This window comes from Gigantopelta aegis, chromosome 7, assembly GCF_016097555.1.
Source record: "Gigantopelta aegis isolate Gae_Host chromosome 7, Gae_host_genome, whole genome shotgun sequence".
Taxonomy (NCBI): domain Eukaryota; kingdom Metazoa; phylum Mollusca; class Gastropoda; order Neomphalida; family Peltospiridae; genus Gigantopelta; species Gigantopelta aegis.
In genome coordinates, this window is record NC_054705.1 from 325980 (window position 1) to 351536 (window position 25557).

The 25557-nt window shown below is 37.7% G+C and overlaps 1 protein-coding gene across 1 annotated transcript in view; it reads right to left on the bottom strand.

The window, feature by feature from the left end:
- Window positions 1-14399: 14399 nt before the first annotated feature.
- LOC121377144 (fibrinogen-like protein 1) overlaps window positions 14400-25557 on the bottom strand; it is an 11200-nt gene continuing 42 nt past the window's right edge. Inside the window, exons 1-6 of the mRNA XM_041505039.1 lie at window positions 25538-25557; window positions 24623-24695; window positions 22189-22386; window positions 21800-21902; window positions 14785-15046; window positions 14400-14682 (exon numbers count right to left, since the gene is read on the bottom strand). The exon at window positions 25538-25557 is cut by the window's right edge and continues 42 nt beyond it. Coding sequence (XP_041360973.1) covers window positions 14400-14682; window positions 14785-15046; window positions 21800-21902; window positions 22189-22386; window positions 24623-24695; window positions 25538-25557 — 939 coding nt within the window. The remainder of the gene's footprint in view (window positions 14683-14784; window positions 15047-21799; window positions 21903-22188; window positions 22387-24622; window positions 24696-25537) is intronic.

Below are 25557 nucleotides of genomic sequence, written 5' to 3' on the forward strand. Positions count from 1 at the left end.
ATTTTGTGCGAAACTAGGGTAGTCATAGACGCTACCCGTTATCTCAGAAACGAGCAGCTTGACCCCCATTTTTTTCTGATTCATTTTAAGTGTAAGGGGTGGTAGTATTTATATCCGTGGCGTTTATGTCGGTTGATACGTTGCAGGTAGGAGTTTTAGCCACATATGTCACTATTGTCGTCTATGGGATTTGATTTGGTAGTATACACCCTATAGCTCATATTCAGTGCATAATAAATAATATTATGATTTTGTCATTTTATTTAATTAAACTATACTGGTTGATAAATTAGCCATCACTCGATCATGCAAGTTCACAATGACCTTGATCTTGACAATAATCTCTGTACATGGCTCTGAATGGAGTTTGAATCAAAGTTAGCACTGAAGAAAAGTTGGTTTTGGCCTATAATTCATACTGTAAAGATTTCAATAATTTCTTTTTACATGGTATTTGACTTGCCATATACAACTGCTCTTAAATATGGTATTATATATAAGCAACCTGAACTAAGATTTTAATAGCAATTTATTTTTATATTAAAAATAGCATGTCCCAATAGTGGGTTAATGTCTTTAGTTTCCATTAACATTGTTAATTTTTTATGTATGAAATTCTGAAAACTCAAATTTGTAAAGAAGTTGATTTTTATTGTCATTTTGACATATTTATAGGGTGCTAAGTTATATTTTAGACAAATTTGTAGTTTTATGCAAAATTTAAAGTAAATTTTAACAAAAACTTTACCAAAAACATAATTAAATTTGTTGTCACTATTGTGCCTTCTGTTCTTAGTTGTACATAACAATAAGGTTGTTAAACATATACTTAGATCTCCAGATATTTTTTTTTTTTTAATGATCACTTAGTTAGCTCTCATGAAAAGCATTTTGAGTTTATACTAGATTCAGAACCAATTTTTTCAGATCTGATTATCTGCCTTGGATTAAGTTGATAATTTATTTTATTATTAAAGTTGTATTACCTAATGTTACTAGCTAAATAAAATGCTGGATTACAGATTGTAGGAATACATCTAATGTACATATTGTATTCATCCGGATTAGAAAATAATGCAAGAAAATAGATGTTCGGGTAATTTTGTCATTTAAAAATAGTTTTTTTTCAGTAATTAATCAAAAATAAATGTGTTAAAGCTGCATGATTATTCCAGATATCACAACTATTAAAACCTCCTACTACAGTAGGCTATAAATAAAATATAGTCAGGAATATTGGTGGCTGCCAATAGTTTTGATGGTTCATTATGAAAATCAGCATGGCCGATGGATTTGAAATTCGCACACCTGGTAACTTGAAGACACCCACACCCAGCATACAGGATTTCCTCCCAACACTAATGTTCAGGACATTAAGTCATTACTTCATACAGGTACAGTCATGTTTGTGTTTCCTTCCTCAGACAGTGTATTGTTTTAATACTGATATTTCTTTGATGTGCCTGTTAAGGTCTTCATGATCTAGGGGTCAATCAAGTGCATGTGTTTTAATGGAATTCTTTAAAGGGGTAGAGGTACTCTGACTATCTTTGTTGTCTCTACATATATACCTGAGTACACACACCCAAATGAAAGTAAATATCTTCAGGAGTTTTATTTTAAAACATTTTGTTGTTTAATATGACATATTGCATTTGTACAAAACTATATGCAATATATATCTGCTTTTTGAGGTGTACATTATATTAGGTTGCACTGTAGAAACAACAATTTCAGTGAGGTTGTCAGTTTATGTCAGAATACACCAGATCCTGGTTGTCATAAAGACACATAGCTGGACACTTTTTGAAAAATGTATGTTATCAGTATAGGTAGTACTAAACCAAATAACTTCCGGCTGGGTCAAAGTGCGAGGTGCACCGAACTTTTGATAGAGAAGTGAACACCACAAGTCCTGTGATTGGTTATAAATGTGAGTATGTTGGTTGTAAAAAATAATAGTTTCATCTGGGTAAAAAAAAATTGCAATTTTATTTCATCTAGTACCAATGTGTCAAGTAGCCTTGTGCTTGAAACATGTATGGGGTACCTGTAAAAAAAAGTACTCGAATTTTGTGCGAAACTAGGGTAGTCATAGACGCTACCCGTTATCTCAGAAACGAGCAGCTTGAACCCCATTTTTTTCTGATTCATTTTAAGTGTAAGGGGTGGTAGTATTTATATCCGTGGCGTTTATGTCGGTTGATACCTTGCAGGTAGGAGTTTTAGCCACATATGTTACTATTGTCGTCTATGGGATTTGATTTGGTAGTATACACCCTTTAATATCATTTTCAACACAGACATACTACCAGATGATTGGCTAAATGGAATTATTAAGCCAATTTATAAAAAGAAAGGTAGCCCAAAAGATTCCGAATCTTACAGACCCATTACAATAGTAAGTTGTTTTGGAAAGCTATTTACATCAATTTTAAATAAGAGAATAAATGATTTCCTCGAACTAAACGAAAGTCAAGCAGGCTTTCGCAAAGATTATAGTACTAATGATCATATTTTTTCTTTGCATGCCCTATGTGAAATTATCAAACAAAGAAAAAATAAATTTTACTATACCTTTATAGATTTCTCTAAAGCATTTGATACTGTTTGTCGAACAGGTTTATGGCAAAAAATTTAAGGCTAGATGTAAATGGTAAATTTCGTAGAATTGTTCATAATATATACCAAGGTAACAAATCATGTATACGCCACAATGATGAATATTTGGCTTATTTCCTATGTCAAAATGGAGTACGTCAGGGCGAAAATCTGTCTCCCATATTATTCGCTATATACTTGAATGATCTAGAAAATACATTAAAAGAGAAACAATGTAATGGTATAAGAATAGAGTATGAAAACAACAATACTGACCTACTGTTTATAATTACCCTGCTACTTTATGCTGATGACACTGTGATTTTGGCAGAATCACCAGAAGACCTACAAAAGTCTTTAAACGTTTTCTCGCAATATTGTGCAATTTGGAAACTAAAAGTAAATATAGGTAAGTCTAAAATATTAGTATTTGGTGCAAAACCACCCAACAATAAATCATTCCACATTAAGGACATTAAATTAGACATTGTTGATAGCTATAAATACTTAGGCATTATATTTACTAGAAAAGGATCGTTTATTCAAGTAAAAAAATATTTAATAGCACAGGCTAATAAAGGTATGACCTTACTCAAAATGAGTATTAGAAATCTTAATTTACCAATAGACTGCCAACTACGCTTGTTTGATAGTATCATTGTCCCTATCCTGTTATATTCCTCGGAAATTTGGGATTTTGGTAATAATCAAAATATAGAAAGAATACAGCTACATTTTCTAAGAGACTTATTAAGGCTAAGAAGAAGTACCCCACTGCCCATGATTTATGGGGAATTAGGCGTATTCCCATTAGATATAAAGATACAAATAAGAATGCTCAGTTTTTGGGCCTCGTTGATCACAGGAAAGGCCTCTAAAATATCATATATACTGTACAAAACAATCATTAGTGAAAACACTAAAAATGGGTCAAAATTTAAATGGTTAAGTAATATAAACGATATATTAAATAAATTAGGACTGGGAAATTATTGGTTAAACCAGACAGTCTCCAATAAGAACTCATTTATTAAGTTAGTTACTGAACGTTTAAAATATCAATTCAGACAAACCTGGAACGAAAATATTAACACTTATCCCAAATGTATTACTTATAGAATATTTAAATTGGCACATGCTTGTGAAAATTACCTTCTTTACTTACCTGAAAAAATACGCATTATTTACAGTCGATTCAGAACCAGCAATCACTATTTTCCAATTGAAACTGGCAGATGGCAAAATATTGAACGAAAACATAAAATTTGCCCTCTTGGCAAAAGCACAATTGGTGATGAATTTCATTATCTATTTCAATGTCCACACTTTACTAACGAAAAAGCAACCTACCTAAATATATATTACTTCAACAGACCAAACACTTTCAAATTACACAAGCTCCTTAACACAAAACAATTATCTATTATAAAGAGACTATGTACGTTTCTTAATGTCACTAATAGTGTATTAAAAGACACGCCTTTGTCATAGATTTATTCAACTAATATTTTTTAGCTTTTGTGTATAATATATCTATCTATCTATCTATATATATATCTATAGATAGATAGATAGATATAATTATATGCATGTATATTTTAATCAGCAGCCGCCATTGTATTGTATATATATGTTTGTAAACACCTCAATGTAACACCGTTTGGTGTTCTGGGTGAATAAAGTTTTGTTCATACAATAATTATTCCTATAATTGTGGATGTACCTATTCTTCAATAATCCTAATTTAAAATAATTAATCTGGTTTTAAAAACTGACCCCCACCGCCTCCACAAATGATACGTTCATACATTTGTGAAATTATATATTAAATAATCCAAAATCCGAAGTGAGTAGCGTATTTTGTCATAGTAACACAGTATCGTACTAGTCCTTACCTTGTCAAAGTGAATAGCGTCTGTGTTGGTTGTCATGGTAACACAGTTCTCTGTGGATGACTGCATGTTAAGGTGACAGCTGAGAGAAGATTTCTCAAAATGGAACGACAGACAGTTTTCATCTTGAGAACATTTGAAGGCGCACCGCAGTTCGCTGTTAGACGGAGTGATCGAGTAGGTGTACTGGGCAAGGAGGACCTTGTCTTTGCAGAAGTTATTTTTAACGTAGGATACACTTTTCATATTATTATCACATAAGATAAGATTGAGGAAACAATAACATATGATTAAACCGCACAACATTGCTGCCATCTGTGTGTCAGGCAAAACGGTGAAGATAATCGAATCAAAAGAAGAGATTGTCGGCTAGCATTAGTTTGATTTATTTTTTGGCCAAAACAAATCAGAAAACTGTTCCATTGACTTGGAATTAAACAGACAATGATCGACAATCCGATAACGTAGCACATGAAGCTTTACCAACAAAGCAGAGTATATAAATATATTGAAATAATATCGGTATTCAATAGAAAATTAACGATACCAACACAGCAGAGTAGATCAATATATTGAAATAATATCGGTATTCAATAGACAATTAACGATACCAACACAGCAGAGTAGATCAATATATTGAAATAATATCGGTATTCAATAGACAATTAACGGTACCAACACAGCAGAGTAGATCAATATATTGAAATAATATCGGTATTCAATAGAAAAATAATGATACCAACACAGAAGAGTAGATCAATATATTGAAATAATATTGGTATTGTTACTATTATTTTTATTATTATTATTATTATTATTATTATTATTATTACTATTGTTACTATTATTATTATTATTACTATTATTACTATTTTTACTATTATTATTACTATTATTACTATTGTTACTATTATTATTATTATTATTATTATTATTGTTGTTATTATTGTTATTGATATTACTATTATTATTATTATTATTATTGTTAATATCATTAGTAGTAGTAGAAGTAGTAGTAGTAGCGTAGTAGTAGTAGTAGTAGTAGTAGTAGTAGTAGTAGTAGTAGTAGTAGTAGCGTAGTAGTAGTACTAGTACTAGTAGTAGTAGTATTGTTGTCATTGCTGTTATTATTGTTATTGTTATTAATAGTATTATTATTATTATTATTATTATAGATGTAACGCATCAGATCGGATATGATCGACGTGTATGTGTGTGTGCGTGTGTGTGTGCGTGTGTGTGTGTGTGTGTGTATACTTTCAGAATTTGATAACTTTGCAAATTAGATATAAATTAAACGAGGTCACGGCATTACATTTATTGGCATTTAAACAAACGTACTACGGTAGCAGTCTATAACTGGCGTGTGCATGCATAGTCATCAAACAAAACAAAACACATTTCGATATCAACTTTACACTGAAAGCTGTCCAGCGTTCAGAAAAAGAAACAAAAGCAAACAAACAAAAACACAAAGTTAAGCACGTGGTTTGTTTTCGTGTATGTAACGATAGCCAAAAATGACGTTATTCGAGTTTGACGTCATTTCCATTCAAAAAGACACCGCATCATATATTCTTCCGTCATTTGAATATCGGGTAATGGCTGACTGGAAAAAGAAATGCGTATATGTAGTAGTCTACCAAATAGCATCTCGTCCAGGACAAAGTTCGAACTTTTGCTACAGCACTTCATGGTTCCTCGAATGCCATTGGTGACATGTGTAACAAGACTTGTTATAATAAAGTGTTGTTATATGAGACCAAAACCGTGATGTGATTTGATTTAAGCCAGTGCTAATGTACCATGTAGTGCGATGCTTGGAAGATAGGCGGGATGTCATAAAAATAAGCTTGTGAATTTGTGTGCGGGATGGCGGTTGTGATTTATTTCAAGGGTGAGGTGTTCTAGTATTTATATCAGTTGTGTGTATGTTGATGCATGTAATAGTAATAGCCCCATATTGTAATATGGTCGTCTATATGATTGTGTTTGTTGTTATAGACCATGTATACACATACACACACACACACACAAACACACACACACACAGAGAGAGAGAGAGAGAGAGAGAGAGAGAGAGAGAGAGAGAGAGAGAGAGAGAGAGAGAGAGAGAGAGAGAGAGACAGATACACACACACACATACAGAGAGAGAGAGAGAGAGAGAGAGAGAGAGACACACATACACAGAGAGAGAGAGAGAGAGAGAGAGAGACACACACACACACACACACACACACACACGGTCGGTGGCCAAAGAAATGTAGGAAACTTCACGCCTGTAGCTTATTTATAAGCGTTGTTATACAGCTGTTGGCGAAAATTAAACGGTTCCCCCGACACGGTTCCCTTCATTCACATAAACAACATATACACTAAGCACGAATCGGACAATTAATTCCAATAATGTTTTATCTACATGATCCGTAAAGATGCACACAGCAGCTGCTAGAGGAAATGGCGTCATTTATCAAATTACGTCAGTTAAAACATCGCCTGATTCAAGTAATAATGAATGAACGTTTGCATTCTTACGCGACGTAAGTATCAATGAAGTTTACAAAAACAATACTAGAGGCGTATTTAAAGCTAAGCAAAATAAATTCTGAGTTCATGTAATACATTGTCTAGTAATAATATCACCTGTCCTAGTTCATGTGTGTCAGACATTATCAAGTAATAATATCACCTGTCCTAGTTCATGTGTGTCAGACATTATCAAGTAATAATATCACCTGTCCTAGTTCATGTGTGTCAGACATTGTCAAGTAATAATATCACCTGTCCTAGTTCATGTGTGTCAGACATTATCAAGTAATAATATCACATGTCGTAGTTCATGTGTGTTAGACATTGTCAAGTAATAATATCACCCGTCCTATTTCATGTATGTCAGATATTGTCAAGTAATAATAGCACCTGTCCTATTTCATGTGTGTTAGACATTGTCAAGTAATAATATCACCTGTCCTAGTTCATGTATGTAAGACATTGTCAAGTAATAATAGCACCTGTCCTAGTTCATGTGTGTCAGACATTATCAAGTAATAATATCACCTGTCCTAGTTCATGTATGTAAGACATTGTCTAGTAATAATATCACCCGTCCTAGTTCATGTATGTAAGACATTATCAAGTAATAATATCACCTGTCCTAGTTCATGTTTGTCAGACATTATCAAGTCATAATATCACCTCTCCTAGTTCATGTATGTAAGACATTATCAAGTAATAATATCACCTGTCCTAGTTCATGTGTGTCAGACATTGTCAAGTAATAATATCACCTGTCCTAGTTCATGTATGTAAGACATTGTCAAGTAATAATATCACCTGTCCTAGTTCATATGTATCAGACATTGTCAAGTAATAATATCACCTGTCCTAGTTCATGTGTGTCAGACATTATCAAGTAATAATATCACCTGTCCTAGTTCATGTGTATCAGACATTGTCAAGTAATAATATCACCTGTCCTAGTTCATGTGTGTCAGACATTATCGAGTAATAATATCACCTGTCCTAGTTCATGTATGTAAGACATTGTCAAGTAATAATATCACCTGTCCTAGTTCATGTGTGTCAGACATTGTCAAGTAATAATATCACCTGTCCTAGTTCATGTGTGTCAGACATTGTCAAGTAATAATATCACCTGTCCTAGTTCATGTGTGTCAGACATTATCAAGTAATAATATCACCTGTCCTAGTTCATGTGTGTCAGACATTATCAAGTAATAATAGCACCTGTCCTAGTTCATGTATGTAAGACATTGTCAAGTAATAATATCACCTGTCCTAGTTCATGTGTGTCAGACATTATCAAGTAATAATATCACCTGTCCTAGTTCATGTGTGTAAGACATTGTCTAGTAATAATATCACCTGTCCTAGTTCATGTGGATCAGACATTATCAAGTAATAATATCACCTGTCCTAGTTCATGTATGTAAGACATTGTCAAGTAATAATATCACCCGTCCTAGTTCATGTGTGTAAGACATTGTCAAGTAATAATATCACCTGTCCTATTTCATGTATGTCAGATATTGTCTAATAATAATATCACCTGTCCTAGTTCATGTGTGTCAGACATTATCAAGTAATAATATCACCTGTCCTAGTTCATGTGTGTCAGACATTATCAAGTAATAATATCACCTGTCCTAGTTCATGTGTGTCAGACATTATCAAGTAATAATATCACATGTCGTAGTTCATGTGTGTTAGACATTATCAAGTAATAATATCACCTGTCCTAGTTCATGTATGTAAGACATTGTCAAGTAATAATAGCACCTGTCCTATTTCATGTGTGTTAGACATTGTCAAGTAATAATATCACCTGTCCTAGTTCATGTGTATCAGACATTGTCAAGTAATAATATCATCTGTCCTAGTTCATGTATGTAAGACATTGTCAAGTAATAATATCACCTGTCCTAGTTCATGTATGTAAGACATTGTCAAGTAATAATATCACCTGTCCTAGTTCATGTGTGTAAGACATTGTCAAGTAATAATATCACCTGTCCTAGTTATTGTGTGTAAGACACTGTCTAACAATAATATCACCTATCCTAGTTCATGTGTGTAAAACATTGTCAAGTAATAAAATCACCTGTCCTAGTTCATGTGTGTAAGACATTGTCAAGTAATAATATCACCTGTCCTAGTTCATGTATATCAGACATTGTCAAGTAATAATATCACCCGTCCCAGTTCATGTGTGTAATACATTGTCAAGTAATAATATCACCTGTCCTAGTTCATGTTTGTAATACATTGTCAAGTAATAATATCACCCGTCCCAGTTCATGTGTGTAATACATTGTCAAGTAATAATATCACCCGTCCCAGTTCATGTGTGTAATACACTGTCAAGTAATAATATCACCCGTCCCAGTTCATGTGTGTAAGACATTGTCAAGTAATAATATCACCTGTCCTAGTTCATGTGTGTCAGACATTATCAAGTAATAATATCACCTGTCCTAGTTCATGTATGTCAGACATTGCCAAGTAATAATATCACCTCTCGCATCAAGTAATATCAAGTAATGTCATATGTTTGTATTCTCGCGTATACACTATATAATAAAACCATATAGGTATCACATCGAGACATATTACATTTAGAAACATCTGGCATATTGCAGGTACTTTGAGACAAGAGCCAAAATTTGTTTCGTGCAATGGTTCTTTTGTGTCATTTCTAAAAACATTTTTTTACCTAAATTATTATTATTATGATTATTATTATTATTATAAATAGTAGTAATAGTAGTAATAGTAGTAGCAATAGTTGTAGTAGTAATAGTAGTAGTAGTAGTGGTAGTGGTGGTGGTGGTGGTGGTGGTAGTAGTAGTAGTAGTAGTAGTAGCAGTAGTAGTAGTAGTAGTAGTAGTAGTAGTAGTAGTAGTAGTAGTAGTAGTAGTAGTAGTAGTAGTGTAGTAGTAGTAGTAGTATATACTGGCTATTAAACTGACTGACATAAAAACATGGATACAACTGGATCATTAGTTCACATTGACATACAGACATGGATTTAACTCGATATTAAACTCACCTTGACATACAGACATTGATACAACTGGATACTAAACTGACCTTGACATACAAACATGGATACAACTGGACCATTAAATAACACTGACATACAGACATGGATACAGCTGGATATGAAACTGACCTTCACATACAGACATTGATAAAACTGGATACTAAACTGACCTTAACATACAAACATGGATACAAGTGGATCATCGATTCACACTGACATACAGACATGGATACAACTGGACGATATAAATGGCAATCAGTACTGAACAAGAGAGCTTAACTTCATTACATTTTCCTTTATATTTGTGCAACAAGAGTGATTTCCCTGTTCGGAGACTGAGACAGATGGACACAAAACCGGCCTAGGTGGCGTCGTGTTTGAGCCATCAAGCATAAGGCTGGTAAGTACTGGGTTCACAGCCCGGTACCGGCTCCCACCCATAGCGAGTTTGAACGACTGAGTGGGTACGTGTACGGCCACTACACCCTCTTCTATCACCCATGGGATCAATTTCCGTCGGTGGTCCCATAGGGCGATCTATCGTTCCAGTCAGTTCATGACGACTGTTATATCAAAGGCGGTGGTCCCATAGGGCGATCCATCGTTCCGGTCAGTTCACGACGACTGTTGTATCAAAGGCGGTGGTCCCATAGGGCGATCCATCGTTCCGGTCAGTTCACGACGACTGTTGTATCAAAGGCGGTGGTCACATAGGGCGATCCATCGTTCCAGTCAGTTCACGACGACTGTTGTATCAAAGGCGGTGGTCCCATAGGGCGATCCATCGTTCCAGTCAGTTCACGACGACTGTTGTATCAAAGGCGGTGGTCCCATAGGGCGATCCATCGTTCCAGTCAGTTCACGACGACTGTTGTATCAAAGGCGGTGGTCCCATAGGGCGATCCATCGTTCCAGTCAGTTCACGACGACTGTTGTATCAAAGGCGGTGGTCCCATAGGGCGATCCATCGTTCCAGTCAGTTCACGACGACTGTTGTATCAAAGGCGGTGGTCCCATAGGGCGATCCATCGTTCCAGTCAGTTCACGACGACTGTTGTATCAAAGGCGGTGGTCCCATTGGGCGATCCATCGTTCCAGTCAGTTCACGACGACTGTTGTATCAAAGGCGGTGGTCCCATAGGGCGATCCATCGTTCCAGTCAGTTCACGACGACTGTTGTATCAAAGGCGGTGGTCCCATAGGGCGATCCATCGTTCCAGTCAGTTCACGACGACTGTTGTATCAAAGGCGGTGGTCCCATAGGGCGATCCATCGTTCCAGTCAGTTCACGACGACTGTTGTATCAAAGGTGGTGGTCCCATAGGGCGATCCATCGTTCCAGTCAGTTCACGACGACTGTTGTATCAAAGGCGGTGGTCCCATAGGGCGATCCATCGTTCCAGTCAGTTCACGACGACTGTTGTATCAAAGGCGGTGGTCCCATAGGGCGATCCATCGTTCCAGTCAGTTCACGACGACTGTTGTATCAAAGGCGGTGGTCCCATTGGGCGATCCATCGTTCCAGTCAGTTCACGACGACTGTTGTATCAAAGGCGGTGGTCCCATAGGGCGATCCATCGTTCCAGTCAGTTCACGACGACTGTTGTATCAAAGGCGGTGGTCCCATTGGGCGATCCATCGTTCCAGTCAGTTCACGACGACTGTTGTATCAAAGGCGGTGGTCCCATAGGGCGATCCATCGTTCCAGTCAGTTCACGACGACTGTTATATCAAAGGCGGTGGTCCCATTGGGCGATCTATCGTTCCAGTCAGTTCATGAAGACTGTTATATCAAAGGCGGTGCTATGTACCACCTTGTATGTTTGATGGCGAATATAAACGATCCCCTTGTTATTAATTGTAAAACGTAGCGGGTTTCCTCTTTAATGTGCTCTAGTGGTCTTAATAAATAAAACTTTATTCAGTTTTGTAATTATTTTTATTTTGTCGAACAAATGAGAGAAAACAAACAATTTTACAAGTGCACAGCAACACATTAAACACATAAAACAAGTCTCATTCAAGGCACAGAACAGTGCCAAAGAGTAATTTTGTCAAATTCGTGACTAATCACATTAAACAAATTCGTTTGTTTTGCCCTTAGTTGATAGCTGAGATCTATATGTTGACATGCTTCTGTTTCTATCTGTGTATCTGCGTGTTGACGTGTCTCTGTTTCTATCTGTGTATCTGTGTGTTGACGTGTCTTTGTTTCTATCTGTGTATCTGTGTCTTGACGTCTGTCTGTGTCTGTCTGTGTTTCTGCGTGTTGACGTGTCTCTGTTTCTATATGTGCATGTGTGTTGAACGCAGGTGTCTGTGTGCTTGTTTGTAACGTACGCGGGTCCCTGTGTGTGCGCGTGTGTTAACATCCACTAGTGGAGAGAGACTCAGAGAGAGAGAGAGAGAGAGAGAGAGAGAGAGAGAGAGAGAGAGAGAGAGAGAGAGAGAGAGAGAGAGAGAGAGAGAGAAAGAGACAGAAAGAGATATAGACAGATAGAGAGACGGAGAGCAAGAGAAAGACAGAGACGATATCAAAGGTTCAAACAAAGGAAACAGATAGGAGGGTTAGAGTAGCAAAGAGGGTGATAGGGCAGACAGTGTGTGAGTGACTGACAGGATGAGAGTGGCAGAGAGTGTGAGTGTTACAGAGGGTGAGAGTGGCAGAGAGTGTGAGAGTGACAGAGAGGTTGAGAGTGGTGATAGTGGCAGATAGTGTGAGAGTGACAGAGAGGGTGAGAGTGACAGAGAGGGTGAGAGAGGGTGAGAGTGGCAGAAATGGTGAGATTGACAGACAGGTTGAGAGTGGCAGAGAGGATGAGAGGGTGAAAGTGGCAGACAAGGTGAGAGTGACAGAGAGAGTGAGAGCGGCAGACAAGGTGAGAGTGGCAGAGAGGGCGAGAGTGGCAGACAGGGCGAGAGTGGCAGACAGGGCGAGAGTGGCAGAGAGTGGCAAACAGGGTGAGAGTGGCAGAGAGGATGAGATATATATATATATGGATAGAGAGAGACAGTTTATGCGCGCGCGCATGTGTGTGTGTGTGTGTATGTCTATTTATATGTGCGTGTTTGTGTGTGTGTGTGTGTGTGTTTTTGTGTGTGTGTGTGTGTGTGTGTGTGTGTGTTTGAGTGTGTATGTGTTTGTGTGTGTGTCTGCGTGTGTGTGTATGTGTGAGTACCCCTCAAAACCAGACCCTCAGTAAACCGGAATTCCCTCAAAAACGGATGTTTTCCACGGTCCCTTGATTTTCGTATCTTTTAACACTAAAATTTACCCTTCTAAACCGGAAACCCCTCTAAACTGCACCGGACGAAATTATCCGGTTCCATTGTGTTCCTTTAATGTAAATTTTACAACGACATCAATCATTACTGCATTACTTATACTTTAAATACCCACTCAGTCGATAACGTGATTGCGTACGCAGGCTAATTTCATGTGCGCATGCTCCAGTGTCACTGTTGTGCAGTTGACAAATACCAATTAAGGGATTAATTAATAGCTTTGATGTTTAAATAACTGGAGGAAACACATGTACTCCCTTTACTCTGAGCCCGATTGTTACAAAGTTAGATTAACTTACGAATTTCATAGCCTACATGTACGTCTCTCGATTACCGCAATGAACGGCAAAGCAACTAGGAATTTGATTAATTTTTCCAATTGTTTGATCCATTGTTTTAATTCTTTTTTTTTATCTTTGCAAAGTTTATTTGACCCCAAAAAAAGAGGAACCAAGAGTAAAATTGTTTGGCTTGGTTTGGTGGAAAATGTGTCAACAGCGTTTCATTAAAATTTAGTATCTACTTTGGACATGTTGGAATGTCCAGCAAAACGCCGCCATGTTGAATTATCACTTGGTGATATAAACTTAAAATAATAAACCTCTGTAAACCGGATACCCCTCAAAACCGGACTTTTCCTTGGTCCCGTGGCTGTCCGGTTTTGGGGGGTTTCGCTGTATCTGTGTGTGAATGTTTGTGTGTGTATGTTCGTGTATGCGTGTGAATACGTGTACATGTGTGGGCGCGTTTGTGTGCGTGTATATATGTGTATCTGTATGCGTGTGCGTTTGTGTGTTTGTGTGTGTGTGTGTGTGTGTGCGTGTTTTCGTTTGTGTGTGTGTGCGCGCGCGCGCGTTTGTGTGTGTACGTGTGTGCGTGTGTGTGTGTGCGTGTTTTCGTTTGTGTGTGTGTGCGCGCCCGTGTGTGTGTGTTTGTGTGTGTTTGTGTGTGTGCGCGTGTGTGTGTGTGTGTGTGTGTGTTTGTGTTGATAAACGCTCGTGATAAAGGATACCAGGTGTTCTACAATAACGTCTGATAATATCGTACACGGCTGACATCACACCGCCAGAAGCCAGATGTAGATGTTGTAGGGGGCGTTGTCGTCGATGTCATACGTCCAGAACACATCTGACTCGTCGTTCTTCCTCTTCCCGTCCGCAGGTCGCAACAGTCGACCGTTAGGGTTGCAACCTGCGCAGTTATTGAACCAAAACCCACTTTCGTACAGTTGTGCGCAGCTTCTGTTCGACCAGTTGTCGTTGTCGACGTCCCAGGTGCTGAACTTTGATCCTTTGAGTGTGGACAGCGAATCGCCGAGAGCGTTTGAACTGCTGGACCCACTGTGTGAGAAATACAACGCATATCAACCGGCCTCGTCGGTTATGTTGAAGTCGAAGAATCGCTGCTGGTAGTAAGTTCCGTTTGCAAGTGACATGTGGAACCTAATTTCAAAAGTACGATGTCTCACAATCTGATAGATTTTCTCCAGACCTAGCCAGAAATCTGAATCCAGCGATCCAAACCCATCACGATAATCGGTCCAGTTGCGGTAGAAATTAAGCTGCGTGTCGAATCGATATTGTAAAATAGTCCTGCCGCCATAGTCCATAGTACAACTTACGGGAAATGACGTAGTGGTATATGGAGGCTGAATATTGTAAACACCGTCATCAACATAACCATAGGTGTACCCTTCAGAACAGTCTGTAATAGAAATACAATTTAATTATTTATATCAACAACAACAACAATGCTATAGCAGAGTAGGCGTGTGGATCTATACGCACTAATTTAAAAAAACAAACAAAAAATAACACAAGAAAATAGCAACAACAATAACAGTAACAACACACCTCTTCGCTAATCATGACATGAGACTCGGGCGGTGAACAAAGAAATCATATAGGGAACTTCACGACTGCAACTTATTTGTAAGCGATGTTCTACATCTGTTGAGAAAAGGTCTACAGGCTGGTAGGTACTGGATTTGGATCCCAGTCGAGGCATGGGATTTTTAATCCAGATACCGATTCCAAACCCTGAGTGAGTGCTCCGCAAGGCTCAATGGGTAGGTATAAACCATTTGCACCGACCAGTGATCCATACCTGCTTCAACAAAGGCCACGGTATGTGCTATCCTGCCTGTGGATCAAATAAAAGATCCATTGCTGCCTGTCGTAAAAGAATAGCATATGTGGCGACAGCGGGTTTCCTCTAAAAAACAGTGTCAGAATGACCATATGTTTGACGTCCAATAGCCGATCATAAGATAAAAAAAAACAATGTGCTCTACTGGCGTCGTTAAATAAAACAAACTTTACATAGTTGCTGTTGTGGAAAATTAAACTTGTTTACCAAATAACGTCATTTAAAAAAATCACCTGTTTCAAATAATAGTGAATGAACGTTTGCATTCTTACGCGATATAAGTATCAATGAAGTTTACACAAACAATACTACAGGCGTATTTAAAGCGAAACAAAATAAATTCAGTTATGTATTGTTAAAGTATGCATATATATTTAATTATAAGATTTGACTGCATTTTTATTATTTATTTTTTTGCATGTGCACACTTTTTCTCAAGACATGCTACGCGGAATCATACAGTGTGCAGATCGTTTTTATTGGTCCATACTTGCATGAACCAAAAACTAATTGCGGTCAATTCTTAAAGTACTTGACATGGAGAATAATGGTTCTTCAGAAGCCATCAACAGTTCAGCTTTGGTAGAGTATTTAGACATCCATGTACATGTGTAGCTATAGATACAAACAAATAAACATTGTAACAAGGAATACTATTACAAATAAACAATGTAACTAACATGCGGGACGCGCGCAATTAGGCTATGCTAACTTTTGATTCATTGGAGGATTAAACAGCTTAATGCAATGTATGTTTAGAGTTCAAAAGTAGATTAACGTTTTGTTCATGATTAGCAAATACTTTGTATAATGGAAATATCTTAAATTGTCAGCCGCACAAGAATCGATGTTTGGAAACATAAAGATGTCTGTGTTCTGCGTGAACAATGTGTTGCTTATGAACAGTTCTCTTTTTCGGAGATCCTCGACAAATACCGATTAAAATAGACTCGGTTGATATTTTTTGCACATTCAAAAACAAAGTAGCGAATTCTATTTATCCTATAACACTTCTAAAATAACATTTTAATTAAATTTTTAGTAAACCACAGTACTAAAGTCGCCGTCATCGGTAATATGTGTCATCACGATTAGCACAAATTAGTTTGACGTCACGCATTTTATCCAAATCTTTGAAGACGTTACGCTTAGGTACACAGGTCTTGTTGGCTTGTAAGGAAATGGCCCATCCACACCAACACATTACCTAGAGACCTTGCATACCATTATTAACCGGGTTAAAGGCATATTGCCGCAGACCACTGACCTATTTAATGGCCTAACAAAGTATTACCTGAACAAAAATAATTCGATTTGTAAAATAATTGAATTATGGCAATGGTCCATAATTAAAAAAAACTAAAATTGGCGAGAGGGTTGGCATGAATTTCACACCATCATGGTTCAGTTAAGGTGATGCGATAGCTAGATTTGGTTTCCAACAATTGATGTAATTTTTATTTATCATATACTATCTTACATTTTAAGTGCAATAAAAGTATGTGATGTTTTTCAGATCACATACTTTAAGAATTTGATAACTTTGCAAATTCGATGTAAATTAGTCGAGGTCTCGGCACTAGGTTTATTGACATTTAAGCAAACGTACTTTGGTGACACTCCAAGATTGACGTATGCATTCATAGTCATCAAATAAAAACATTTCAATGGCAATTTGACACTGAAAGCTGTCCAGCGTTCAGAAAATAAAAAAAACGTTAGGCATAACTTTATTTTGATGTAAGGACATCCAAAATGACGTCATTCGAGTTTGACGTCATTTCCGTTCAAAAATACACCGCGCCACATATTCGTACGTCATTTGAATATCTAGTAATGGCGGACTGGAATTAAAGTTGCGTGTACAGTTTACAAAAACACGTTGTATTAAGCTTGAGCTTATATGATAAAGAGATTATTATCCTCCTGTATTTCGGTATCGTCAATATAATATATTAGGAATAAAAATAATGTATTACGCTCGCGAGAGGCTCGCATAATACAATTTTTATTCCTAATATATATTGACGATACCGAAAAACACTCTGGTAATAACCTCTATTTATGATATAATATCTGACATTTTCAGTGCAATCAAAGTATGTGATATTTGTCGTCTGGGAAAGCCGCCTGGCTTGGTTGTAAATAGACAAAGTAGTGAGACTGGACAAAAACTATTTTAGTCTTGGTTTTCATCACATCACGAGGGCGGGGCGTAGCCCAGTGGTAAAGCGTTCGCTTGATGCGCGATCGGTCTCGGATCGATCCCCGTCGGTGGACCCGTTGGGCTATTCCTCGCTCCAGCCAGTGCTCCACGACTGGTATATCAAAGGCCGCAGTATGTACTATCCTGTCTGTGGGATGGTGCATATAAAATACCACTTGTTGCTAATCGAAAGGAGTAGCCCATGAAGTGGCGACAGCGGGTTTCCTCTCTCAATATCTGTGTGGTCCTTAACCATATGTCCGACGCCATATAACCGTAAATAAAATGTGCTGAGTGCGTTGTTAAATAAAAACATTTCCTTCCTTCATCACATCACATCCAAGATGGTATTCTGGAGTTCGGTTAAGGACTTAATTGCGACTTGTTTCAGTGAGAAAGGTTGGCGCGGTGCAAGAATCATAAAAGAATTTCCCGGAAAGAAGTGGGTTACATCATCAGTAAAAAAACCTGAAAGTACATGATCCGCTAAGAGGAAAGTGGGAAGTGGCCGATCTAAAACAGCGTTGGGGTTAGGGCTAGGGTTAGGGTTATGATATTATCTGCTCCTAGGAGGACAATCCAGGAACCCACAGGTCACAGATACAAATTGCGACTGGTCTTGGAGAATCCCACACTTCAGTTCCGAGAATGACCAAAAAAAACAAAAAAAACAACAAAAAAACTGGAATTGAAATCTTATAAGAGGATACGAGTTTGACGACGAGACGAGAAAGTAAAACAGTAGAGGAAAACGAGGTGCAAAGCTAGATAATAAATATTCCACAAAAGACTTTGAGAAAATGGTTTTCACGGACGAGGAGGAGTTCACTTTGACATTGCTCGCAATCGGCAGAATGATCGAGTGTACGGCAGAAGGAACAAAAACATTTCTGTCAAGCGACTGTATCATGAAACTACACGGTTTACGAAGAAAGTGATGGTCTCTACAGGAGTTTCCTGGCGTGAAAAAACGCAGATATATTGACACTAAGACCACAAAAGTCAATTCTAAGAATTACATTAAGTTACTTAATCGTGGACTACTCCGAGACTGCAAACGTTTGTACCCTGACAATGACTTTATCTTTCAACAAGATGGGGCAACCTCGCATACCTCGCATACCTCGCATCTAATTCAGCAACATTTGGAGGATGCAACACCAGCATTCATAAAGAAGGATGAATGGCCGCCACAAAGTCAGGACTGTAATCCGATGGATTATTAAATGTAGAATTCATTAAGTGAGAAAGTAATCGAAGGTCGAGGAGGAACTAAAGACTAAAATCAAGGAACGTTGGGAAAAGATCACCCTCGAAGAGATTCAGAGCTGCATTTCATATTGGAAAAACGCGACTACGAGCAGTCTGCAGGGAAAATGGAGGGCCCATTGATCATCTGTTCAAGTAGACTAATGGTAAAATGACATTCTTACATTCCGGAACTGCGATTGTCGATATCGAATTTTGATTTTGACCTTACGTAAAAACTACTAGAGATATCAACTTGAAGTTACGGTCAACATCCATCTCTTTAATCGTGTAAATTTGTAGAATGTTTCAAAATGTGTTTCTTAATATATGAGATGTTAAATTTCAGAGCGGGTTTTTTGTTTGTTTGTTTTTGTTTTGTTTTTCTTTGGGGGTTGTTGTTTGTTTTTGTTTGTTTGTTTGTTTGTTTGTTTGTTTTTTGTTGTTTTTTGTTGTTTTTTGCCCTACCCGATATATACGAATTACAAATTACGATATTTGGTAACAATGGATGCAATTCAGATTATTTTGTAATAACTGAACTCTTGCACACATTCATATTGGTACAAGTTTAGTTCAGTTGCTCATGACAAAAAAAAAAAAAACAAAAAAAAAAAACGTTGTACTAAAGTTGATATGATCTTGCTAAACTGGTATATTTAATGTTGAATTATTAAAATGCACATTTTAAGTAAATGATGTACTAGTAAAATGCAAATTATTGGAAATGTTTAAAATTCTGACTGCATTGTTATTTGCAATTAATTTAAAGGTAAATTCTTAAATCACTGCTGTATATTACCCAATGGGATTGCAAACAAACAGCTTATTGTATATGATGTTTAATACCACGATAGATAATTAATGTATGCTATAAAACTAAAAGTAGTTTTATAATGAATAACGAGTTTAGTTTGGAACAATCTGTTATATAGGAACCCTGTGGATAAACCAGTTTTAGTCATTTTACTTATTACAAAATCACATCTCATAAAAGTAAATATTTATCTATTTATTTATGTATTTATTTATTTGTGATCGACTTACTTATGAGACCTACAAAAACTGGACAAGGTAAGATAATGCCTTCATGACAATGGAGTGTTATGGAATCTCAACATGATTTAAGAGTTACCAATACTGGACAAAGTAATATAATGTCTTCATGACAACGGAGTGTTATCGAATCTCAACATGGTATAAGACCTACAAATACTGGACAAGGTAATATAATGTCTTCATAACAACGGAGTGCTATGGAATCTCAACATGGTATAAGACCTACAAATACTGGACATGTTAATATAATATCTTCATGACAACGGAGTGCTATGACATCTCAACATGGTATAAGACCTACAAATAATGGACAAGGTAATATAATGTCTTCATGACAACGGCGTGCTATGACATCTCAACATGGTAAAAGACCTACAAATACTGGACAAGGTAATATAATGTCTTCATGACAACGGAGTGCTATGGCATCTCAACATGGTATAAGACCTACAAATACTGAAGAAACTTATTGTAATGTCTTCATGACAACGGAGTGCTATGGAATCTCAACATGGTATAAGACCTACAAATACGGGACAAGGTAATATAATGTCTTCATGACAACGGAGTGCTATGGAATCTCGACAATGATATAAGAGTTACAAATACTGGACAAGTTGATATGTCTTCATGACAACGGAGTGCTATGGAATCTCAACATGGTATAAGACCTACAAATACTGGACAAGGTAATATAATGTCTTCGTGACAACGGGGTGTTTACAAGAGTTACAAATATGAGAAAATATATAATTTCTGTATGATACGATTTACACACAGGCAGGACTATAGCACTTCTACATGATATAATAGTTTCACAAACGGATCAAGATTGCATGACCCCAACATGGTATACGAGCTCCAAACATAAAATAGTGATGATATATAATATCAGAATAAACTCAAACTTTTGTACTAACTGACATTCAGTGACCAACACAATGCGGAATTATGGAATCTTAACAGGATATAATAGTAAGTAAATAAGAAGTAAATGTTTTATTTAACGACGCACTCAACACATTTTATTTACGGTTATATGGCGTCAGACATATGGTTAAAGACCACACAGATATTGAGAGTGAAAACCCGCTATTGACACTTCATGGGCTACTCTTTTCGATTAGCACCATCAAACAGACAGGATAACACATGCCACGGCCTTTGATATGCCAGTCGTGGTACACTGGCTGGAACGAGAAATAGCCCAATGTGCCCACTGACGGGAATCGATCCAAGACCGACCGCGCATTAAGCGAACGCTTTACCACTGATCTACGTCACTCCACATAAAATAACACATACAAACACAAGACATAATTGTGGAATCTTAACACGATATAAGATTAACCAACCCAAGACATAATTGCGGAATCTTAACACGATATGAGATTAACCAACCCAAGACACAATCGTGGAATCTTAACACGATATGAGATTAAACAACTCAAGACACAATCGTGGAATCTTAACACGATATGAGATTAAACAACCCAAGACACAATCGTGGAATCTTAACACGATATGAGATTAACCAACCCAAGACACAATCGTGGAATCTTAACACGATATGAGATTAAACAACCCAAGACATAATTGTGGAATCTTAACACGATATGAGATTAACCAACACAAGATGTAATTGTGGAATTTTAACGAGATATAAGAGTTACAAACACAAGACACGATTGTAGAATTTCCAAAGGATATGACAGATATAAGAACAAGATAGAAAGGAGCTCACTTTTAGGCTTTGATCTTGTAAACATCAAACATTGACCGTGTTGTGTACGTACCAGTCATGAGACGTCCACACGTGGGCCCGACAAAACCGTCCACGCACCTGCAGGTTCCGTTAATGTCCAGTCCACCGTGTAAACAGACAATCGAAGGTTTAACCTGAAAGAAGCATTTTAACATTGTCGATATGTTTCTTCATCATTAGACATACTACAAAATTGTGCACTAGGTGTCATTACTATGGAAACTAAAAATAAAATTGTGTTTGTGTTTCTGTGTGTCTTTGTGTTTGTTTGTTTGTTTGGAGAGGTTTTGGTGGTGGTGGGGAGGGGGTGATTGTGGTGTTTTTGTGTGTTTTTTGTTTGTTTGCTTTGTTGTTTTGTTTGTTGTTTGTGTGTTTGATTTGTTTTGGAGGGGGTATTTTGAATTTTTGTTTATCACTTACCTTGTCAAAGTGAATAGCGTCTGTGTTGGTTGTCATGGTAACACAGTTCTCTGTGGATGACTGCATGTTGAGGTGGCAGCTGAGAGAAGATTTCACAAAATGGAACGACAGACAGTTTTCATCTTGAGAGCATTTGAAGGCGCACCGCAGTTTGCTGTTAGTCGGAGTGATCGAGTAGGTGTACTGGGCAAGGAGGACCTTGTTTTTACAGAAGTTATTTTTAACATAGGATACACTTTTCATATTAATATCACATGAGCCGAGATGGAGGAGACAACAAAATACAAGTAGACTGATGCAGAACATCATTTCCTTTCCGTTTTCGCTTTAACCTGAGTAACTGCGTTGAAACGATAACATCAATTAAATGTTCAATGCCCAGTCTAGTTTTACTACATACTTTTAGTCGTACACAAATAGCAAGTATATTGGACACGGACAGTACTCTACTCTAAACAAATACATATAAGGGTAATCGAAACAGACACGCAGTGAACGTGACACTGGATCACAAGACCTTGCTTTCGATATATTATAAAACATAAACAAGTGAATTGTATTAAACAATGAATGCGATTCATGATCAAATTTGTCTATCACAGTTAAAATAATCATATTTTATTGGCTGGAAAGTAGAAAGAGAGAAAGTGGACGATCGAAATAATTGATTATTTTTCTGCTGATTTTGCATGAGAACTTACATAAAACTAGACGCACGTCAATCCTGCTGTTCAAGGTAGTCCAATATTAAGACATGAACATTTTAAAGTAGATGAAAAGAGTTCAGCAAAGTTAGATCAGTTATACCAAATAAGGTCTGTTTCATCAAGCGTGTTCTCGAAATCAAACTTGTAGGATCGTCATGAATGAGCGAAGTCGTTTATCGCTATGTCAACCTGTAACGGCATCAGTCCAGTCCGCATAAGTATTATTCTTCAGCTGGTGGTAATTTCTTCATATAAGCAATGTCACACTGAACATGTTATTTTGATTCAGTAGACTAGTCTGGCAGTGGCAGTCCACTTTGTGGCGATACAAGGCGGACTCGGGGAAGGCGTGTTCGAAACCCCAGTGGTACATGAGCACGCTAAACTAATTAAACTGAACTCAAAATGTGGCTGGTTAAATCTGAACGTATCTCTGCCTAAAAGCCAGCCGTGTAAACACTTAAATGATTGCCTTCACGAGGAAGCCCGTTTTCCAACAGTATGGAGAATGGCCACTTAAAAACGGCTAGTGACAATACAAGTAAAATAACCAGTTTTCTTAGCTGTCTGAGATATTTATTATCTGGGAAGTCATTGGTAAAATATATACCACTTTTAGTATTCCTCTTTTTGTCTACGCTGACATTATGTGACATAATTGTACATTGTATTTATCTCAGAAGCTTGGACGGCCTCAGACCACAATTAATTTCGCTATATGTTTCTATATAGCCTTAGTGGCTGTAACATTTTTATTAATATCAGCAGGCCCATGGATTTTTGTATGTACCTTTGCCTGCCTGGGGGACACATACCCTGAAAAGGACAACCCCTGTTGTCCAGCTCTTTCTCCCAGCATATTGGTTTAAACAAACACACCCTCTAAACCAGGCCGGAGTACACCCATTTTACACAAAAAACACTACTTTTGCATGGGCCGGAATTACCACAAACAAGTCTTCAATGTCAACAAGTTACACACGTTTACAAACTACATGCTCTCCCCTGTCACTTCAATTAAATAGTTGCCACTTCATAGCTGTCTGCCATGAAATAATCACAGTCAAACAGCAGACTACTTGCGCGGTCAAATTTCCGGATTTTGGACAACCAAATGGGAAGATAACTGTAATCTGAGGCCATATTCAACTCGGTGCTCTTCGCACAACTCCTGTTCGTCGAACATCACATCAATGTTTTGTATACAGAAATTAGTTTCATCCCTTTATTGGAAAGGAGATAATGCCACAAATTATGTATGGTGTATCGACTCTGCAAATGTACCAATCCAGGATATCTATCAGAGAAACTACCTAAAACAGTTGCACAACATTGTCAATGCCGATCACTTACATAAAAGTTTCATCGCAAAACGCGATAAACCCCACTATACACACCCAATCCTAATAACGTTTCATTTCAAACCACCATAAACACCACTCTAGTTTCTCTGCAATCTGAGATATATCCTCAGACAATCGTATCGCGTTTTGCTTAAAACTGAATTTGAACGAACTTGTGTTTGTCTACGTGTGAACAGTGTCTGAGTGGTGTTCGCATAATGGTTTTTAATATGGCGTTTATCGCGTTTTGCGATCAAACTCTTCATATACTGAGTCAAATTAAAAACTTGAATAAAGTCAATGAGTGTTGAAAACAGGTATTTTTCAGGAATAAATATTGTAATGGCAATGTCTACACTCCATTTGAAGCCCATCACAGCCCACGTGACCCGATCCATAGCACGTGCAGAGCACAATTGAGGCAACAGTGGTTTTGCACGTGTCACTGGCCACGTGACTACAATAGCATACGTGTTATCATAGTTACCTGCTCACAGTAGTCTGTCACAAAGAAAGAAACACATTAAAACGATATTTATTATCACCTGTTTCGATACCATGCCTCACAAATGTGCAGCGTGAACGTGCCGTCTGCATGTTGCACGCTGGAACGTCAGTAGCTGACGTTGCAAGGACGTTGGGTTGCAGTCGATGGGCAATTTATGCTCTGCGGACACAAGTACAACAAACGGGCACCACAGTTGATCGTCCCGACCGGGTAGACCACGTTTGACGTCAAAGGCAAATGACCAAAATATTGTGTAACGTATCCTCTGCAACCGTTTCAGGACAGCTACAGCAACCAGTAATGAACTTTTCAGACGTCGAGTGTCCGCGCAAACAATCCGAAATCGTCTGCGAAACGCTCACCTCCAAGCACTGTGCCCATATGTTGGACCCATTTTGACCCAATTTCATCGACGTCAGCTTCAACTGTGGGCACAACGCCACTTGCGATGGACTCGGAGGGAATAAAATAGAGTTGTGTTTAGCGATGAATCAAGTTTCACACTGCGATTTGCCAATGGCAGGCAGAGGGTTTGGAGACGACGTGGTGGACGCCATGCTCAGTGTTGTGTCAGTGAATATGACAGATTCGGAGGCGGAAGTGTAATGGTTTGGGTGCTTTCTGTGGAAATAGACGATCTCGACTTCTTGTCATCCTTAGCAATCTCAACGCTGCTGCATACCACGATCAGTTGCTGGCCCAGGAACTCGTACCCTTCATGGCAGCTCATGGTCCAGGCCTGATCTTTCATCGGCAGGCCCCCCAACAAAGTTATCTTGTCAAGGGATTACCTGAGGAACGCGGGCACCAA